Here is a 21,590-nt window from a genome sequence, read left to right as displayed (position 1 = left end):
ACATGATCTTTTTATGGTTATTACTATTTTTCTTCCTTAGACTCTCTAAGTTCACTTCCTTACAAGCTCTCTGAGGTGCAATAAAATAATAACAAAAAAAACCACCCAAGAAGAATTTTGACATATTTCTGGCATAATTTGTCACAAATTTGCTGTGTATTTGTACACTTGATGAAAAGAAAGTAATATCTCACATTCGAGTTTAATTTCTACTTGCTCAAATTTTTCAAAACTGGTTTTATGTGTCACACGTATTTGTTTTGGTTTGGTTTCAGTGGTAGGGAATAAAAGCTCCTGGAATGCAGTTTCTGAATACTGTATTTGTGCTGAACAGTTTCAGCCTTTCACTTTAAAACTGCTGGGAGATCGGAAGTAAATAAAAAAACTGACTGTTTGGTTTTTGGTTTTTTTTTAAAGAATGAAAGAGCAGTTTTTATTCAGCTAGTCAGTAGTCTAAACAGCATATCCATGAAATGAAAATTCTTGTTAAAAGTATTTTGAAGAAGAAATTGTTCAGAATTCATATTTTTTTTAAGCTTACATGAAAAAATCCTATTGGCCTATAATTCTAATTTTGTGGGTTCAAAAATACTAATTATTACAAATATTACTGAAAAGATACTTAGAAGATTTATTTTCATAAGTTTTTCATTGTGCTAAAGTAAATAAAAGCAAAGGTATCTGCTTGCAGTTCTGGTTTCTGTGGTTTTAAGAAAATTATTATATATTTTTATTTGAGTGGCCGTAGCTACTATAGATATTGGTGATAACTTTCTTGAACTCCTGGCAGTAAAGTCCTTGCTTTGTTGATTGATGATAGTAGGTGTGCTGGGAAAATGTGACTCCTGGTCCCAAAATAGAGACTAAACTTTAGAATTCTTAATAATATCAATATTACACTCATGGCACTTGGCTCCTCATCTTTTCCTAGCATCTCAACATCAAATCTGACAAACTACGTTTATGTTGAGGAGGCGGCAGAGAACATGGAATATTTGTGGTCATTGGTATTTCTCCTGGGTATGAAACAGCCTGTGGGCTCAATCTCATGATAAAATCCCTGAAAATATGTTGTGTACTTGATTTGATTAGCATATTGATTTAATTGATGAATGAATTCCATATCTTGGGTCATTTCTGTCCCAAATATAAAAAGCCACCTGATTCAATGCTCAAAACTGATGTTTTCTTGAATTGTATTGCATTTCAGCAGCCTGGCTGAAAACGGGCATGGATTTATGGAGTGAGAGGTAGCAGTGATCCTTTGTAGATGGGTCTTAAGATTGTTTTCATTACTGCTTCTAACAGAAGAAGAGGTTCATTGAAGACCCTCACTTCAAATTTAACAGAATAGTAATTGATTCATTGTGATGTAATATTTTCAGTAAAAAAATAACAACAACAACAACAATAACATTCAAGTATAAAGGAAAAAATGTAGTATTCAGTTATAAACCATTCTGCAGAAGGCAGGAAAAAATGCACTTTCTGCATCACAATGAAATCATAATTACACGTATTAGTTGAGTGGAGGAATGATGACGGTTTTATATACCTAATAGGAAAACTGGTATAGATAATTCATCCCAGCCATTCAAATAGTGGTTTTGGTTACAGTAATTGATGCTTATTTATAAAGATGGTAAAATAGCATGCTGCAAGGATGCTATAGGTTTCTTCTGATGGATGTATATGCTGGTGTTTTGCTTCAAGACCTCAGAGGTCTACAGGGCTGTAACCAAACAACAAAATTCTCTATAAATATATTCTCTGATTTGGAGTTGGGTATTTTTCTGTTTGCTTTTGCCTCTAGCAGTCTTGTTGTATGTCATAATTCTGTAGAGGATCCAGTTGGCTTCAACTGTGCTAACTCTGTCATTTGACAAAAATGCGCTGAAATTTGACAAGGCAACCTTCAGAAAAAAACTCCACATGGTATTTGATACTAAAATGGTACAGTAAATACACACATATAAGGTTGTATATTAGAGTGTTTAAATTCTCATTGGCATAAGCAAATGTTTTTCAATTAATTTGTTTGCTTTGTGTGTCATGAGGTAGCATGTAATACACATTGTTATTTAAAATATGTACAGAAAAAATACTATAAAAAGTGGGGGGTTTAAAAGTAAGCATGCCATGAAGTTGAACTGTGTTGCATAGAGGGTTATATGATGTAGCATTTTAGATCTCATTAAGCATTCTCCAGTGAACAAAAGCACTATGACTTATTAGTGAACAGCTTGTGGTTGCAGCTGACATGTCTCACTGGTATTTGCTAAAACTGGTGAGAAGACTAATTCAGACCGATGCTTACACAAGAGAGCAAAGCATTTCCATTTGATCTGTAGTGGATTGTTTGGGCTGTCAGACTGATGTCTGTAGACTTAGAAGAACAATTGTTTTTCTTTGTGAGGCTGAAACAAAATTTTATTGATGGAATTTAACAATATTAACTCTTAAAAGATAAGCTAAAATTTCAGGGAGAAGTGGAGAGCTTGTTGTCTGCTGCCGTATAGTAAGTATGTACCTTAAGTAATGGTTGGTCTGGAAATGTAACTTATCAATAAAGTGAAGAACCAAAGCAGTAAGGATTGCTATATAATGATGCAGCTTGGCAATATAGTTTGTGTCGTCCACTGACTACCTGCTCCTGACAGAGCCAGCTTCCTTCTCTTGGCTCCTAAACTTGCATCAGCAGGTAATTACTCACTTTCTTTTGAAAGGATAGTTTTCTGCCAGTTGACTTTCTTACACCACACTGTGTCGTTAGCTTAGAGCCTGTTCTCCTCCAAGAAGAGATGGGAACATCTGGCCACAGGCAATGAAATACCGGGTTTGGAGGTAGCTGGCTGTTAGATTAGCTAAATGAAACATTCAAGGAACAGTGAACTGAGGCTGATGCTATCATCAGACTGAGGCTGATGCTATCATGGTCTTCCCTTCCAGTTTTTCTGACGAGTCGTTTGGTACTACAGGGTTGCCTTTTTTTTTTTTTTTTTTTTTGCCTCCTTCTGCTTTACTGGCAGAAGCCCGAATCTTTCTTCCCTTGCTGCAGTTGTGAGCACAGTAGCAGCCTGAAACAGCCTAGCAGTTGAAAGGTCGATCGCGTTTGTAGCCGAATAGATTTGGGAAAGGTTTATTGTTGCTACTCCAGCAAGAAAGAAACAGTCTGCAAATGGGCACATTTGTTAAAGTATAAAAATAAAAGTGGTCTTAGTTTTTCTTTTTCTGCTTTTTGTTGCATAGTGAGGATTGGGCTCGGGAACACCTCAACAAATCCTTCCCTAGGGCAATTTTCTGGTTATTTTTTTTTTATTATTGTCATTCTGTTTTGTGCAAAATATTAGTGTTTGTTATCTAAATGTGCTATATAAGTCAAAGACGTAATGACTTGAGTCATCAGAAGACAGACTAAAAAGTGGATATTTCAAATTGCTTCTTTTTAGAGCTTTTTTAACATGTAGATTTCAAATATCCTGAGTCAGAATCATCTTTATTTCACTTCAGTGAAATTTGCTGAAATGTGTAGTGCATCTTGGCAAAAAATAAATGGAGAGTTAAGGAAAAACAGAAGTTGTTGATTTTAATGTCTGATATAAAGTGTGAAAAGTTAAGTGTTGCTTTCACAAATAAGAATAGGTTCATTCTTTGGAAAAAATGTACTTTTTTGACAGGGTTTAAGAGAAGTGAAAATAGATCTGTTGACCAGGAATGAGACTTTCTGAAAAGTGTCACACTATGGCACTAAAGAATACTATATGGGCCAAGACAAGCAATTAGAAAGAGGGATAGCTGGTAAGCTTGTATTATAGAGAATAGGAGATCAGAATAGGGTAGGTAGAAAAGGAATAGAGTTGTTTGAGAGTCAGATGTGAAAAGCAGAATGTGGTAACAAAATGCTAGTACTAGACTCTTGTGAATGGTTTACTATGGATGGCAAGTGAAGAAGCTGATATTTGCGACGGTATTTTGGGACATCCAAAAGGGGACCAGAAGTAAAGATATCAAAAAGGTTGGGGGTTTTGTTTTTTACTTCCAAGTATGTGTGAAAAACAGGAGGTGGTGTGGGTTTTTTTGTTTGGAAGATGTGGGGTTTTTTTCTTGTTAAATTACTTGTTAAATTACTCAGCTCATAGAACCTGCAGGATTTAAGTTGAAATGCCTGCCTCCTCTTCTTGTGCCCAAGCCTAAGTAGTTGGTGGTAGACAGAACATACGCATCAAGTTACAGCAACACGGTTGGGTACCAGCCAGACAAAAGAAAAGGCTCGACAAAGTGTAGCTCTTCTCGGAGCATTTGCTGTAGCTAGCATTAGAAATAGATAGTAAAGATAAGCACGAGTTGGGGTAGTTTATCTCCACAGAAAACAAAGTGATACTAGTGTCACAAGTGCTTACATGTTTATCTGCCATCAAGCAGAGTAGGACAAATGTGATTCTCATTGCAGGCAAATTATAAAAATAGTATGCATTTCTCAGCCAGTAATAAAACAAGACTGAGAATAAGCATTGCACATGAAGACAGAAAATGTGGTTTTAAGATGTAGAGGAGGGGGAAGTTGCCACGAGCATTCTGGCTACCCTAGCAAAGCAACTGGTGCCTGAATATGTTCTCCAGAATATATTCTGGAACTGGATCAAAAAATAGCTCATTAAGCAACATACAGTTAACTGTAGGCATTTGAGCATTTAACAGTACGACGTTTACTGAACACTGATATATTCTGTTGCAAGTTGACCCTAAAGATAACCATAAAAGAATGAAACCAGAAAATGTTATGAATTGACCTCATTTGGAAAAATAAATTGTGACATACAAGAAAAATATTTTAATTTTCTAAAAGATAGAAGTACTTTGTTGTCCCTGAAAGCTAAGGTTTTACATTCCAGTAAACCTTTGCTTGTTAGAGTTACAAAGGAACGCACCCAGATTCCCTCTGCATAGTTGAGGGTCTATGTACACCACTCATACACCTGTTATGTTTAAAAAAGGATACATAAGATAACATAGGGAGTTACTCTAATTTACTACCTTTAAAAAATGAAATAAAAAATTTAAAGATTCATAAAGGGATGCAAAATTAATTAATATTAAAAATGGACATTTAACTCTGTTGACAAGCTCAAAATCTTAAGTATCAAAAATTAAAGAGTGTAGGGAAAGTAATCAGTTCTGCCATTAATTTTACATGCTTCCTTATTAACTTCTTTAAACAGCATTGTAGCAGGATCTTGTAACAGCCTGCATTTTTAACAGCCTGCTAATAATTTCCATTATAAAAAGTTTCTTGATTTTAGTAGTTTTCCTTGGTTTAAGTTTTTTTTTTTTTTTCCTTCTGAGAAATGCTAACATGTCATTAGATTCAATTGGTCATTGAAATTAGCGTGGACAAAGTCATCCGTCCAGAAAGTGTCTTTTTCATTGTTTCACAGAATTCCACAGAGATTTAAGAGAATTAGAAATTCTTAAAAATCACTGTTTCCTACTGTTGCTGCACTCCAGCCTGGCGTCATGCCAAAGTAGCAGCAAGACACGGGGTTCGGGAGAGCAGGTTTTCCTGCTACTAAAGCAGCAATAGCAAGATTGCAATGGGTTGGCTGTACTAGCAGCATGAGGGAGCGGAGATGGCGACTGCATCTAACATGCAACTCCAGGCTTCATATGCTAAGGCCAGCACTCAGCCTGGACGTCCTCTCCGTAAAGGCTGTTCAGCACCAGTGGGGAAATGGGTTGCTTCCCCCAGGCTTGACAGCCAACCTGAACTGGCCAAAGGGCTATTCTGTACCACCTGACGTGGTGCTCGGCGATAAAAGCTGGGGGGAAGGAGGAGGAAGAAGGGACATTTGTGGCTATGGCATTTGTCTTCCACTTACTGAGCCATTGCCGGGTGTGCTGAGGCCCAGCTGTCTGGGAAGTGGCTGGACACCTGCCTGCCGATGGGGAAGCAGTGAATCAGTTCCTTTTTCCACTCTGCTTGGGCACACAGCTTTTGCTTTTCCCTATTGAACTGTCATTACCTCCACCCACAAGTCTCCTCACCATCCTTCCGTCTTCTCTGCATCTCGCGGGAGCAGGGAGCAAGCACGCAGCTGGGTCTGGGTTTGGCTGTTCACCGGGGTCAGCCCACAGTGGGGGAATAAGTCTCTTGCTGCCATCAGCTGAACAGGTTGCCTAAGCATCAGAAGACTGCCTGGTCTTGAACAGTCAAAGCTCAAAATTGGTTGGTGTATGGTAGGATTCTTGCTTTTCTTTTTAATAAAATCTGAGTTAAATTAACTGGGTTTTTCAACTGTGTCAAACTGATGTAATTTTAGTTTCCAGTTTTTCTATTTAGCCACTAGGAAATGTTGTGCTTATTTCTCTCATGCACGTCTAATGAATCCCCTTTCATGTTGCTGTATAGCATTTAATTATGATTGCTTTCTTTTCCCAAGAGGTGGTTGCTTCAATTATTGCAAAAACTGGGAGGAATTAAGATGGTACAGGCAAACAAAACATAATAATTTCTGTCCTTCAGGTATTTGGGTTTGCAGTCTAAATGACCTTCTTTAATTTTGCCTATTTTAGGCAGTTAGGTAAAGTATAATTATAATACAAAGAAGACTTCATATATGTGACTTTATTTGTAACTTTATATATGATCTTTCAAATATTGGTGTCATAAAAGGCTTCTTACTGGTAGGTTTCTTACTGGTAGGTAACAATTTTAATATATGGTTTTAAAGAAGTCTTGTCTTGGTTGACATTTCAACACAGCCAAATATACATGAGTATTGCAAGCAGAGTAGTAGAGTAGATAGTTAGGAGGAAAAATCTATAAAGTACGTGGTGCAGTTTCCATGAAATCATTATGTTTTCCTCTCAGAAAAGAAACTTTCTTCAGCTCTAAGAAGTTAAGGAGAATGGATAGTTTTGATTTTTTTTTTTTAAACATGACAAAAATTTAGGCTTTCAGCACTAAATACTCATTTTTTTAGGGGAAAAAAGAGTTACTGTCATGTATTGTCCATTATATTACAAATGTAAGTAGAGAAATTATATTAAAAACAGACACTACAATTCTGAAAAAAATTTCTCCCTACTCTTCCCCTCAGGTTGTGGTATGTTGTTTTTGTTTGTTGTTTTTTTTTTTTAAGACAGACATTGCGGGGGGGTGGGAGTGAGGGTTGTTGTTGTATTCTTAAAGTAGACTATTGTTTGTGGGTTTTTTCCCCAAACTGGAATGGCCTTTGCATCAGTAAGTACTTACATTCAAACAGTATCTGTATTACACACTTCAGAGCACTGTGTAGCATCAAATTTAACTTTACAGCTTAAACTCAACTTTAGAACTGAGGATGTCACATGGATCTCTGAAGTAAGTCATGGGGGCTTTTGCAATTGTTTATTGCAAAAATGGCATAGGCAGAGCTTTTGAGAATGAAGGAAGGGGTGTTCTGTAATAGAATTACAACTAGCTCCCATTATAATATTTTCTGGTACCTAAAATATTATCATCTCCAGTTTTTATGGTAGCTGGACTCCGAAGTAATGAATTCTTAGTAGCTGTAAAGCATCTTAGACTTGTTTTGTTTCCCTTCCTATCCATTTGAAAAGGTACGTGTTTATTGATGGCAGGCACTGTGCACAGTTAATAGCATAGTTTTCAAATTGCCATCACAGCTTAAAGGCTGCCTTTACTTCCTTCTTCCTACATACCCATCAACTTTGTATGCTTGGAAACGCTTCTTTGAGGCTGTGGAGCTAGGTGTGAAGCACCACTTTGGCTTCCCCAAGGGTGAGTGCTGTGGGAGGAGAGAACATATGGATGGAGAGCTCTGGGGTACAATTGACTCAGTATTTCATGAGGCCTTTGAGTTGTGGTCCATGATTTCAGTATCCCTTATAAATAGACTCTGTTAAAATACTCATTGTCAAACAAGCACTATGGGACAGTAAGAAGAAAGCACTACAGCAGGTTTCTATGCCGTGGAGTTAATAGGTAGGACTAGGGGAAAGCTATTTTGCCACAGGGTATATAGGATAATGATGATATCTGCTGTGTTCAGGAAGTTATATTGAAAAACTTAGCTCAATGCTCTTTGCTGCTGCTGTCTTGGAATTCGTCAAATTTCTGCTTTATTTTATGTTCTTGAGCAACAGGAGAAAGAAAATCAGGATATTGCCCCACTGTTGATCTGGGATTACAATAGGAAGATAGAGTAGAGACTGATGCTGGTCCTTTTCCTGCCATCTCTGTCTTGTTCCAGCAGTTCCATGGTTTCCCACTGCAGTGAGGTGACAAAGGTGCTTTCTTTAAGGCAACATGGAGCTCTCTTGTGCTCCTCTGTTTTGATGAGCTACCTGAATTTTCTGAAGAATGCAATAAATTATAGGGTGAATTTATTTATTTATTTTTAATAATCTGAAGCCGTCTTCAGTAGGGGAGAGGCATTTCTCTTTTCGGATGACTCTAGCTTCACTGAATTTTAGTTGCCTATTACAAAAATGGCATTAGCAGAGCCTGTCAGAAAGAAGGAAAATACTTTAGTGGAAAGTACTGTTTTACTGTAGGGATTACTGCTAGCTCTCATTACAATTAATTAGTTTCTCCACTCTCCTGAAAACCACACAGGCAGTTTTAAAATTGCCAATGTTTTGAAAAATTTGAAATACCAAAGTTGAAAATCAGTAAAGAAATTGGAAGCTGCCAAAACTGAGGCATCTTTTTGTTTTCTTTTAATTTAACTTCAAAATGTTGGTCAAAGCTGCCATTCTGTGAACAGTACTTCTTTTGTTTAAAGACAATTTAAAAATTCTGTACAAAAAAGAAATACAGACACTGATTTTTCCAGTTATACAAAGAAGCTGATGTTGGGCAGCAAAGTAGAAGCTAACAGACTTTGTGCTCTGTACCTAAGGAGGTGTGAGGAGCAAAAGGAAAGCCGGAGGGTCAGCTGCCAGAAGTTAAAGCTTTGTTGGCATCTCTCCAAAAATTTCTGCCTGTATCCAGTGGCCGTAGTGAATAGCATATGTAGATCAATCATCCGGGGGATGTATATTAGCACTTCAGTCCTACCTGAAATTCAACTAATTGCCAAATTACATTCATTTTTTTTAAATATATTTTTAACTGATATTTTTTGCTTAGCTGTTGCTCGAGGTACGTGTACAGATCATGCAGATACGTGATTCAAATACATTATCAACACTGAAAGCTTAGCAAGTTGTCCACCAAGACCTCAAGTCCTGAAAAGTCTGATGATCCAGTTCTTTGGCAGCCTAAGCCGATTTAGCTGCTGGCTTCCTGGGCTTGCCCTGCTGCCTCTCTTGCCCTGTGTTCAGGCTCTGAGCTTGTCTGACCTTACACTGAACCTGTTCGGAGCACAAAACTGGCAGGAAGCTATGCGCTTCGCCTGAGATAGTTTCTCGATGATTTAGCATGCTGAAATAGTTCAAAGCTGCTGCAAAGACACGAGTAGAAACACATGGCCCAGCCTGAAGGGAACCGAATGGGGCTGTAGCTGCCAGCGTTTAGGTTAGCTCGGGATGCCCAGAGTTCAAAGCTGGAGGTGATAGTGATAGGTAAGATAGAATAGGGTAACATCAAGAAGAGCTTACTGCTGTCAGGTCAGTATAGATTAAATCTGAGGTCCACCAGCAGAAATCTGGAGATTCCCTCTTCTGCTGGAGAAAAGTGTGAGAACGGTGGTTGTTCCAGAGATGTCCTCTTAACTTCAGGGTAGAATCCATGGGGGTGGATTCTATATTTTGATGCTGAGCATGATTTTCCTTTACTTGGATAAACTACCTTTACTGAAAAACAATTCCTGCTGTTCTGGAAATTACTTCCAGTTTTTTGTGAGTCTGGATATGTTGCCCTTGTATCTCTGTGGTGGTGACTGGCTGCTTTAAGAGAATATTTGGTATTTCATTTTCTGGCACGTTTGAGATTAAAGCCAAACTAAAAATAAAAAATTGATGAGAATGTGTAACCACCCAAAAAAACCCCTTTTTTCACTTTTATTGAAAGGTGAAGTAATTTTGTTTCCCTCTTGTCTTAGAAATTGTACCTGTTGTTGTTGGAAAAATTCACTGGTGAAAAACAGAATCTGATGTAGGGAAAACTGCATTTATATAATGGTAGTTTGGTTTTCTAAAGAGCTTGAAATAGAAAAATGTATTAACGTCTGTAATAGTTTGGCTCAATAACCAAGTGATTCTGTTTTGTAAGACTGGAAAAATGGAAGTTGAAGCAAGTTTATAACTTTGAGTAGTCAGAGAAAGGGAGAGTGATATATTTTGAATCTTGGTGATCTCTTGCTATTCTAATGTAATTATTATATGAAAAGAAATTTATTTACCAGCCTCTGAAGTCTCAGTTTCTGGTATTCCAGGTATGCATAAGTATTCAAGTAAGCTCAGTACGTTTATCCACAATGTAATTAAATACATTTTAATATTTCATTCCTCTTGTTAAAGTTAATTCAGTTAAGCACTGAATTTTTGAACCTGTTATCTAAGCAATTTGAAATATTATTAGAAGAGAATGCTTTTAAAAACAATTTCTGTGAAATTACTTATTTTCCACTTGTATAAATATTTCAGTTTTAAATAGCAACACTGTAGTAACACTAACACTACAAGTGTTAAAAGATTTTTCAGGAAATTTTGAATTATACTTGACCCTTCTCTTTTTAACATTATTTACTGCAGGATTTGAACAAGCGTTTGTCCCTGCCTGCTGACATCAGGATACCTGATGGCTATCTTGAAAAGTTGCAGATTAACAGCCCGCCATTTGATCAGCCAATGAGTCGACGTTCTCGTAGAGCATCACTAGTAAGTGTAATGCATCTGCCATGCTAAACCAACCTCTCGGTTCTTCAGATTCCATTTAGTGCAGATATCTGTATACCATAGCTGTGATTCAACTTCATTTACACCTTGGCTTTTATGTCCTGAACTTCAGTGTGCACCTGTCCAAAATCCATTGAAGAATTTCACCCTTTCTTTCATTTTTCTTCTGCAAACGTGGCCCTGTCATTTCTCAGTGAAGGTCTTGACCCATTGAAATCGATGGCTAAACTCAACTCCCAAAGTGCATGCTTAAATCCTTTTGCTTTTTAGAGCAGGGATGATCTGTTTGAGCAAATAGGCCACGTAATCTTAGGTCAAGGCTGGAGCTCTCATGTGATATTATTTTAATTTTTTTTAAAAAGCATATGTGGATACCTAAGAACATGAATGAAAAAATTCACATACACCTTTTTAGATTATTGGGTTATTTTAAAAAGTAAGTCTTTCCTTGGAGATGGCAGAATGAGGATTCCTATACCGTAATTAGAGTATAAATGCTAGAAATCCTGGACACTCATATAAAATATGCACGTCTGTGAAGTAGGCCAAAAAATGTTTTGTCTTATTTTTACAAGAATTGTTACATTTCAATCGTAATTTGATCTATCCGTTTTCTTAATGTTAATCGAGGTCTTAAAGAATTGCTAGACTAATACTGACTTCTTGAGCAAATTCATTGGCAAGAAAGTCTTTGCAGAGAAAAGCTGGATAGGTTTCTGAAATCTGCATTCTTCTTTGTTTTCTTGGTTTTATGGCTTATTTGCTGAAAAATAAATATGTAAGTATGTGTAGTGAATTAGTTTTATTAACTGTGAAATATCTTTATTTTATTCTTTGTGAATTAATAATGTCTATAACAAAGCAATGGTTGAGTTTTATCATTTATTTTTCCCCTGAAAAAACACAATTTAGTCTGCTAGACTAAAGCTCTGATCTGCATGTCGCCTTTTACAAGAACAATATTAAAAGAAAAAAAGACTGGATCAAAGCACTGGAAGTAATAATAATATAGCAAGCTTAAATATTTGTGCCAGAATTTTGTAGCTCATTAACCACTTAGTTACTGATGTAGCACTGAACTGAGGAATAGACTTCCCCAAACCTTCTCTTTTCAGATGCTGGTGAAGTGCCTTTTCAGTAGAACCTTTTCGGTGTCGGAATATAGTATTTGGGGGCTGGGTGGATTTGCCTGTATATCTAAATCCCCTTGCTCATTTAGTGGTGAGCCCTGAGAGCAGTTGAAGTTCTGTCCTCTTTACCTTCTAGAAGACAGACAGAAAAACAGTGCCCTCTAATGAATATGGCATGTGTATGGAATCAGCTTCCTGTCACAAGGTTGTTTTGTTTTGCCTTTTAAAAACGCTTTCAGGGCTTAAAAGTCCAAAATGAAACCTGCCAGCAGTGCTGTGGTATGCAGGCATGCATTTGCTGCATTGTCCTTTTGTGATTTCAAACTAACCTTTAAAAAAAAGAAATTCAAGGACTCATTATTCTGAGATTGTCATTGAAAGCTTGCTAGCAGACTGTTAATTATAATATATGAATATTGTGCTGTGCTTCAAAGGCACGACTCTTTTCAAGGCTTAGTAGGAATGAATCAAAGGAAAAAAGTTATAAAAAGTATCAAGTGAGGACTTGTTATACTTTAGGTCTGGAGTATTTCTTTGAAATACAACAAAAGACATTAGCTTTTATGGTAATTGTATTTTGTGTATACATGTACATGCATGTGCAGTAGCATAGGTGTAACTCTTATGCACCAGCCATTAAAAGAGACCATAAATACGATGCATCAGTGTTTCTGTGTAGTTAAGATAGACAGATATGTATTGCAGAAAAAAATTAAATAGTTCAGAAATTATTTTGAAGGAAAAAGGAAAGTGATCTTAGTTGGAGGAATCTAAAAATTAGTTTTTCTTATGAGTGGTAGGCAACCAAAATGTGATTAAAAAATAAAACACATTGAAAGGCGGATCTTGAAGAATCTGTCCTCTGTATGTAGGAAATATTGTATGATTTTATTGTCTAAAGAAGACTTTAAGTTTGTTAGTCTTGATGAACAACATCGAGGTTTCTTAGAAATCAGACTTTTAAGTTGTATTCCAGAATGTCTGGCAATAACAAGGCCAGTGGCTATGAGTTCTTTAGTTTCTCCTGTAAACTAAGCAGCCTATCTTTTGAATTCTAATACCATCTAATACTCACTTCAAGATATGTTTGTTTAAGTAGGTCAAAATGTACTTTGGAAACATAATATTTGTTTTACTAATATTGTACCTATATCAGTGGTATGTTTAAAATCTCACTGGAGTTACAAGGGTTGTCAGATATCAACTTTTGCTTGTATTTTGGGATAAACAGCTTGGCTTCAACAAGCTCCTAAGTATGCTTGATACTCATGTATCCTTACGCAGTTTTAAAACATTTCAATTCTAACACTAATTTAATAAAGCAGAATTACTCTTAATACTATGTTAGCATAATTGTGTGCCCATTTTTTCTCTTAGATATGTCAAATACATTTACAGACAAGATCTTACACTTACCTCAGATGTATTTTCATGCATGTGTTCTGAATATTAAGTATTAATCCAACTTTTCTCAGTATACCTTCGTATTATATTGTTGTCAAATCTTAATGCAGCAGTATTTATGTTACACTATGTTACTATGAAATAATATACAACTTTAATATCCATCAGATTTTAGGAGCAAATCAACATATTCAGACTTGTGGATGTAGGTGCTGAAGCCAGTCCGGGGTCAAGGTATCGTTCCTTAGAAACAAATAGCAAGTGGAGAGCTATGTTTGGAAGTGAAAGGAGGAGGTGATGCTGGGGAGAAAACCTGGCTTTTTTGTCTTAGTGTATGTCAGTAAAGCAAAACCCCGTGAAGCCTATGGATTTTGGGTTTTGACAGGGTACAGGCTGGCTATATGCACTTTGTAAATTGGTTTTAAAATTGACATGTTTTACATGTCTATTTTCTGCATTCTTTACACTGTAAGAACAATATAAAGCTTTGGTGTAATTGACAATGGTCTTACGTGAAAATAACTGTAAGAGATAACTGTATTAAATATGAGAGTAGCAGTAGATTTGAACAGGAAAAGAGTAATGACCTTAACAGTCTTCAGAAAAAGGTGTTAGACAGGCAGGCAAACCCTCCTGGCTTGCATTGCAGAGCTAAGTTGGTGATGAAAAAAGAGAAGGTGAATAGATCCAAGTAAAGTACACAAAGACTTGAAGTTATGAGCCGTGAAACGTAAATTGTTGAGACAAAGCTGAAGCTTGTGGAAGAATGATGTTTAGGGATTTTACTGGCAGAGTTTTAGACTGAAAGGCATTGAGAGGTCAGAATAGGAGAGGAAAACTGGAGCCGAGATCTTGAACGTGTTATATATATTAGTAGAGAGCAAATAAGTAATGAAAATTAACTTTGAAAGAAGCAGCAGTATATGGTTACGCTAAGTGAGAGAAAGTATGAAATAGTTTGAGATTACTTCTGTGCTTTAAGCTATAATAACCTCATTAGTAGTAATCAGATCAGAAGAGTGGAGAAGACTTAAGTAGGAGGTAGGGTGAAGTGGGGTTTCAGTCTAGGTGTAACTCAGTACATAGTCCTTCCAGGATATGCAGTAGACTGGCCAACAGGCTGAGTATAAGGCTTGGATGCTGGGACGCATTTATATCACAATATACTAAATTGTTTTTAAAATCGCGGAACTGTGCGGTGTTTGGTCAAGTACTATCAGGTATTTTTCTGAAACAAAGTTTAGCTTGCTGATTAAATGATGTATAAATAAAGTGTTCAGTTTTAGTGATCGATTTTCCATTTCTTTTCATTGCAGTCAGAAATTGGATTTGGAAAAATGGAAACCTATATCAAGTTAGAAAAGCTTGGAGAGGTATGTATACCTTTCTTGAAATGAGTACTGCTTTCATGACAATGTCTTATGCAAAATTTTACATAAATGTTAACTGAAAATCTCTATATCCCTCCCATTGAATTTATCTTTTCAGTAAACCAAATATATTCATCATGTGTAACAATGTCACAACCACACAAATGTTCTATGCATCTATAATAAGCAAAATAAAAGCAGGAAAACCATCACTGAGCTGGGGAAGAGCAAGACTCCATTAGCAAACGATCTGTGACCTTCTTACGTAGGCTGGCTTTGTGTGCAGATAGACAAAATCAATTCTGTCGATAATAAAACTAGTTAAGTCTGACATCCTCCTGCCATGAGTTAGGTGTTAGGGAGCACTCATGCTGGACAAGAAGCCAGCGCTTGCAGGGAGCAGGCAGTAAGCTATGCATGTTCTGGTAGAGAAGCCTGAACGCCTGAGCTGGGCAGCCAGACGGGTGCTGCCAAGTGAAATACGTAACACTGAGTTTGCCTTTACTTGTGGGAGGGCAGCAATATGGCTTTCTACCTCCACTCAGCCTCTGACTTCCAGAGAAGCGGTAGAATTCAGGAGGGGCCAGGTGTCAGTCCTGTCCAATTTGATTGAGGTTGGCCAACGGGATCAAAAATAGACAAGGAACACTGGAATGGGACGCACTGCACATAGCAGAAGGAAGCAGGGCTGGTCTGCATCTCTGCTGTGCGTATTGCAGCTAGTCCTCTGTTAGCAACGTTTTTATTTCCAAATGCATTTATTTTTTATTTTGCCTCTAGTCCTTGTTAAATGTGTCACTAGACATGGCATAACATTGTGTATCTTTGGAGGAATGTTAATCTAGTAGCTATCAAGTCATAGTTGTGGGTGTATATTATCTTACGAAGTGTAGTGGACAACACCAGGTATGTACTGTAACCTCGGGCAATTTCTGTAACTTTGTTGCTTCCTCTTTGCAATTGCTGGGATTATTTGTACCCACTTGCTGTTTGTCAGAATTTCTTGTCCTTATGTAACATGCCTTGAGAGTTTTGAATCTCTTATTGTCTAAGAAAAAAAAAAAAAAAAAAGAGAAAGATAAGCTTCATACTATTCACTGTTCATTATGTCAACCAAAATGAAACTTTGACAACTCCGCCCCCCCCCCCCCCCAAAAAAAAAAAAAATCGCATGTAAAATATGTAACGAAGACAAGGAGCTATCAAAAGGAGTTACATGTTTTCATAAAAGTAATGGAAGAGTATGTCTGCAGCCTTCGGAAACATAACTGCAGTGTAGTGTAGAGATACCTGAGCTAGTTTTAATCAAATATAGACTTTCAAGAGGGTAAATGATCCCAACAATGAACTTAGTGAACTTAATGCTACCTGATCTGACTTATTTGGTAGCTATATGACGTATAGCTTTCCATGTAATTTTCAGAGTTGTTAAGCATACTCATCCCTTCTGTCTTCTGTTGTTCAGACCTGTGCTTACAAAATATTTTTGTAGTTTTACATGTATCAGAAGAAGACAATGTAAAAACCATTCATATCCAAAATGAAACATATTAGAACCTCAGACAGAAGTTTATATTTCCTTTTTTAACTTATCTTTCAATGAAGGAACAATTTGTAAGAGTTTCCTTTTTCCATTTTGTAGGGTACTTACGCAACAGTTTATAAGGGGAGAAGTAAATTGACAGAGAACCTAGTAGCTCTGAAAGAAATCCGCCTGGAACATGAAGAGGGAGCACCATGCACAGCCATAAGAGAAGGTGATAACTTTTTTTTTTTACTTCTTAGAATTTCAGATTCTTCTGGATTTCTTTTTGACCAAAGTACTGTTGGTACTTGGAAATACATAGGCTACATGTGATATTAATGAAATTGGTATTAGTTTTGATGAGGAAAATTTTAGTCTAAACCTATTAAGAGTTAGTGTTTCAAATTTATTTACTTTATGGGGGGTGGTTGTGTTCTCAAATGCAGTGTTATAAATGGGTGATTTTATACAGAATTAGACTATTATTAGTGAGTAACTTTCAGGGATTCGGAATACATTTTACCAAATGACGACTACTGCCTGAAACATATAATTTAGGCAATATTTACAGTTTGTTACTCAAATGTCTGTTTGGTGTTTTGATTAAATACCTTTCTTATTAACTTAATCTGTATGAGTATTATGTTCTTAAAAATAGCTTTTGAATTTAAAAAAAAATAGCTTATATGTATGAACTTGCTAGAAATGCATTTACTGCTCATGTGTTTTGCATTTATTTATTTTATATTTACAATTCTCTTTTGCAGTGTCATTATTAAAAGATCTGAAGCATGCAAATATTGTTACATTACACGATATTGTGCACACAGACAAGTCTTTGACTCTTGTTTTTGAATATCTGGTAAGTGCTTAAACAACTAGCGAGCTTTACATTCAATCTATTGTTTCTAAGTAACACAGACATAACAAAATTCTGTACTCTTTTTAAAAATACTGGGACTGTTACAGTTTTCTCCTACATCTAGAATCATTCAGCTGAAAATGAGAAAAGTGTATTCAGTTCTTAAATTGCTGTAAATTAGTAAATACAGTTCTGATAATTTCAGAGTTTCATTAATAGCAGTTAGTGGTGACCTACCTGAGCAAACTGTCTACTTGTACCAAAATCGTTAACTGTAAAGAAGGATAATCACACTATTATTCAAATGATATTTTTCTGTTGCGATACAACTCTCGCAAGTTAGCTAAGGAAAAAAGTATACTTCAAAGTAAACAACACATTCCATCTTTTTGTAACAATCTTTTCAAGCAAGTATCCACAATTACAAATCTGACTTGCTCGCCTCTTGCATTGTAGGCTTTCCACTTTCTCACTGAAGCTTTACCTAATGATATTTTTTGTAGAATATATAAGCATAATAAGAGGGATGAAGGAAAAAATCTTTACTTCCAGTGTAATTGGAGAAGGTAGCAATTTCATAAAATACTGTGGCGCACACAAGATGGAGGAGAAGGCAATGAGAAATAATGTCTGAGATGATGCAGCTTGCTGGAAAATGGGTATTTATATCCTCTGGAAAGCGAGAGTTTTCTGCATGTTCAGGCTTTTAGGTTTTTTATCGTTTAGCATCTTTTGCAGAAAATTCAGTTTTCTGATTAATTATTTCAGTTCTAACAATAAATAATATTCACGTAATCTGTTGTCCACAATTTTACTGAACAATGATGATGGTGTTTTGACAGGACAAGGATCTGAAGCAGTACATGGATGACTGTGGTAACATCATGAGTATGCACAATGTAAAGGTGAGTGTTTCCAGTGACGGTGACTGTCTTCCAGCTTTCTCTGTTCTAAGAATTTCAGAGAACTTAATAATCAGCAGCTATATGGTTTAGGGCTTTTAAAAAACAAAACCAAAAAAACCCGTAACTTCCTTTTTGACCTTTGGGCCTGGCTTAACTACATTTGACATCAGATGGAGTGTTTCTTTTTGGTTTTGATGGCTTTTAAGTGTTTAAAGCACCAAAACCAGGAGATTATATAACTTTATATGTTTTCATTCTCTTTGAAGTTATATATTTAAGATTAAAAACTTCCTAAAAAATAATACATTCATGACTCTTTTGACCTCTTCTTGTCCTTCCATTATTTTATACTAATTTATTAAGTCAAGTCTGTGGTTTGGTATATCCTCAAATAAAATGTATATATGCACACTGGCGAAAATGTAGCCTCAATCATGAATGTGGGTTTGGATGCCACTGCCTACCACACAAGAAATTAATAATACATGTTTAAGAATGAGTGATGTTCATCTTTCCATTAGTAATAAAAAGGCAATTATTTTCTTTAAGGTTTAATTGTCTGTTGCTTGTAACTATGGCTGTGGCCAGGTTAAGTGACTCAGTTTCCAATCTGGCCTGCTGAAACTAACTCAGGTTCAAGTGTTACCTCTCTCGTAAAAAACAAGTTTTGATTTGGAAAACTGGAATAACTGTTTATGTTCTTTAATACTTACGGCTTTATAAACAAGATTCCAAACAGAGGACAATACTATCTCGAAATGAGTGAAGTTGTCCGGGGACGCTGGATTACCAGTATCGCCCTGCTGTGTTGCAGCCTGTGCTGGACTGCACCTTCAAAACCTCTTCATTAAGCCATATATAATTCACATAAGGAATGTTAATTTGTACGGTAGATGTGTTTGAGAATCTCTTCTTGAAAAAAAATTAACTTTAAGCTGTGATTCTAAAGAACAAAACCATGGGCGTGCACGCATGGTAGGAAAATTACTTTTATTCTTCTACAGTAGCACATGGCACAAATGTGGTTGACAACACACTATTTAGTACATTGTGAAGTGATGGGTTTTGTGTGCATTCCAGTAGAGTTGTCATCCTTGTTTTTGGCTTAGTTGCATGTTGAGAAATCTGTTCTTAGTTGAATTGCATATGGGATTCAGTCTAGATATTGGTTACTGTTTGGATAGCTTTTTCTTTTATTCTGGTGTCACATTGCAGTAAATATCTCTAGGGAAAGACATCTGCCCTTAACCTACTCTTTTGCTTCCTTTGAGAGTCTGCAAAGGGAAATTCTTTAATTTCTATCTACTTCGGAGAGACAAGAAAAAACATAATTACGCTTGTGTTTTTAGTTAACTGCAAGTTAGTAAGTAGTGCTTTAAGCTTAAAAAAAAAAAAATAAAAGCTGAAAGTGGGAAGCTGACTCCTGTAATAAGTGCAGTTAGAGAACAAGCAGAATCCGCTTGTGGTAATCCGAGCTAAGCAGAGGAACTGTTTTTCCTTGTTTGCCTATGGTTTAAGCTATGCCCTAAGAGCAGATTTATACGGTCAGTACCTTTGGCACTGGGAAACCAGAACAGCTGCTTAACTGTAATAGCTGTAAGTGCTTACCTTACAATAACTGGAGGGGTTTGGGTCACTATTAACATTTGAGAGACCTCCCTGTCATCATTCCCCTCACATTCCTCAGCTAATTTTAGGGTTTTGAGTTTTAACGAAATGAAGACGTATAATATAAAGATGTGTGTGATGTCTGCAGGTATTCCTATTTCAAACAAAATTTTGAGCTAATACATGTCATCCTGTGCTTTTCCAAAAGGATCCATGCCAACTGTGGTGAAAATCCACAATTTCTGTAGAATAATCTGCTTTGCCTTCTTGACTAACCCTTGCAGTCCCAGTGCACGCTAGCGATGGCTATCGATTTCCGCAGCAGTCCTGTTAGTATTACTTGGGACTGACTACCCCTGCAACAGTATGGACATGAGTAGATGAAACAGAACTTGTTGCTTCTCATTCTGCTCTTCGAAAAAGAAAAGAAAGAAAAAAATCAATCCCAATTCCTTTTTTTTCTACAACAGATAAATCCCATGTAAGCAGACTGAGAACAGATGGATGTAAACTACACCTGCTGTCTATTTGTCCAGTTTAAGAAAAGAATTTGGTGGTGTCACCTGGTACAAAAATAAACTGATGTGTTAGAAAATGGTCGTATAAAAACATTCTTGTGTTTCTCCTCAAAAGTCCTATTACATGCTGAATTTGTCACATTGGTAAACATTGCTTTCTGTAATGCTCTGATTTTTTTCATTGTACGTTTGATCATCTGTACTGGCTGAGGACTGTTGTGTGGTAAATACCAGCAATGGCTACCCAGAAGTTCCATGTTTAAGATCAGACCCTTTATACGTGCAGAAACTGCAAAATAGTAGTTCTTAATGCAGTGATGTAGTAAACTTGCTTGGCTGCCCTCTGCTAAACCTTTCTTCATCCCTTACTGCTTCTGTGTCTATATATGTGCAGCATTAATATGCATGACTGAAGTTGCTTGCTTGGCTTGCTGTTCCAAAGGACTAAAATAAACCTGTGTGTGTCAAGGTGAGGGGATGAATATAAATGCCAGAGGCAATTGGGCTGTTTTAGGAATCCTTATTTCCCCATTTCTTCGTGTTTCGTGAGCTTGTGAAATTGAGTGTATTTTTCCAATAGCATGCCAAAACGTTCTTTACAGAGTTTAGCATAATTGGATAGAAAGGATGCTCAGCTGCATTTTCAGAAGGGGTTCTGCAACAGAAGGGAACTTGAGTATAGTCAGAGACAGTTACCTTTAAAGACATTAGTGTGGGGAAGTACATTGGTAAATGCTTACTTAAAAATAAACAGCCCTGCGGTTCTCTTCAGTTAAGCAGAACAAATTGCTCTTAAAATCTTTGTTGTAAAGTATCATGTTAAAGCAGTGCATTAGCATAAAGGGATTTTAAATCTGTAAACAATAATGAAGATGTTCAGAATGTGTTCATATGGAAAAGTAACTTACTTTTTGAGAAGTTTTTTTGTCCTGCTTACAATACAAAAACTTAACTCTACAGTGCCCAAATGGGCTGTTCTAGTCGTGTAATCTGTAGATTAACATTTTTAGTCTAATTTATATAAATGTTTTCTTTTGTAGCTATTTTTATACCAGATTCTTCGCGGTTTGGCATACTGTCATAAGAGAAAGGTATTACATCGAGATCTGAAGCCACAAAATCTACTAATTAATGAGAAAGGAGAACTGAAGCTTGCAGACTTCGGTATGGCCTGAAATTATGCTGTAACATATTTTCTTCACTCAGCAAAAGGGAGGCATCTTTCCTTGTAAAGGAAAGGTCTGTAGTGAATTTGTGCGTTCTTAGGTGGAAAATGAAAGTCAGCCTTTTACAGGATATTAGTAATCAAAGTAATACGTGTATAGGTAATACTGTGGCTTGACTTGCGGTTTGAAAGTAGCCTTACAGCTTCCTTTGAAACTGACACTTAGTCAAATCCTTAAGGTGGAGCTCAAGTTGCTTTTCG

The 21,590-nt window shown here is 36.5% G+C and overlaps 1 protein-coding gene across 6 annotated transcripts in view; it reads left to right on the top strand.

The window, feature by feature from the left end:
* Positions 1–21,590, top strand: part of CDK17 (cyclin dependent kinase 17) — a 97,885-nt gene that overhangs the window by 67,885 nt on the left and 8,410 nt on the right. For all 6 annotated transcript variants that reach the window (XM_076335083.1, XM_076335073.1, XM_076335035.1 and 3 more), the window contains 6 exons: positions 10,699–10,824; positions 14,693–14,749; positions 16,389–16,503; positions 17,039–17,133; positions 17,976–18,038; positions 21,205–21,328. In XM_076335083.1, the coding sequence (XP_076191198.1) occupies positions 10,699–10,824; positions 14,693–14,749; positions 16,389–16,503; positions 17,039–17,133; positions 17,976–18,038; positions 21,205–21,328 (580 nt within the window). The remainder of the gene's footprint in view (positions 1–10,698; positions 10,825–14,692; positions 14,750–16,388; positions 16,504–17,038; positions 17,134–17,975; positions 18,039–21,204; positions 21,329–21,590) is intronic.

Source organism: Aptenodytes patagonicus, chromosome 1, assembly GCF_965638725.1.
Source record: "Aptenodytes patagonicus chromosome 1, bAptPat1.pri.cur, whole genome shotgun sequence".
Lineage (NCBI taxonomy): Eukaryota > Metazoa > Chordata > Aves > Sphenisciformes > Spheniscidae > Aptenodytes > Aptenodytes patagonicus.
The sequence above is the reverse complement of the archived record's forward strand: the minus strand, read 5'-3'. Positions and strand labels throughout refer to the sequence as shown.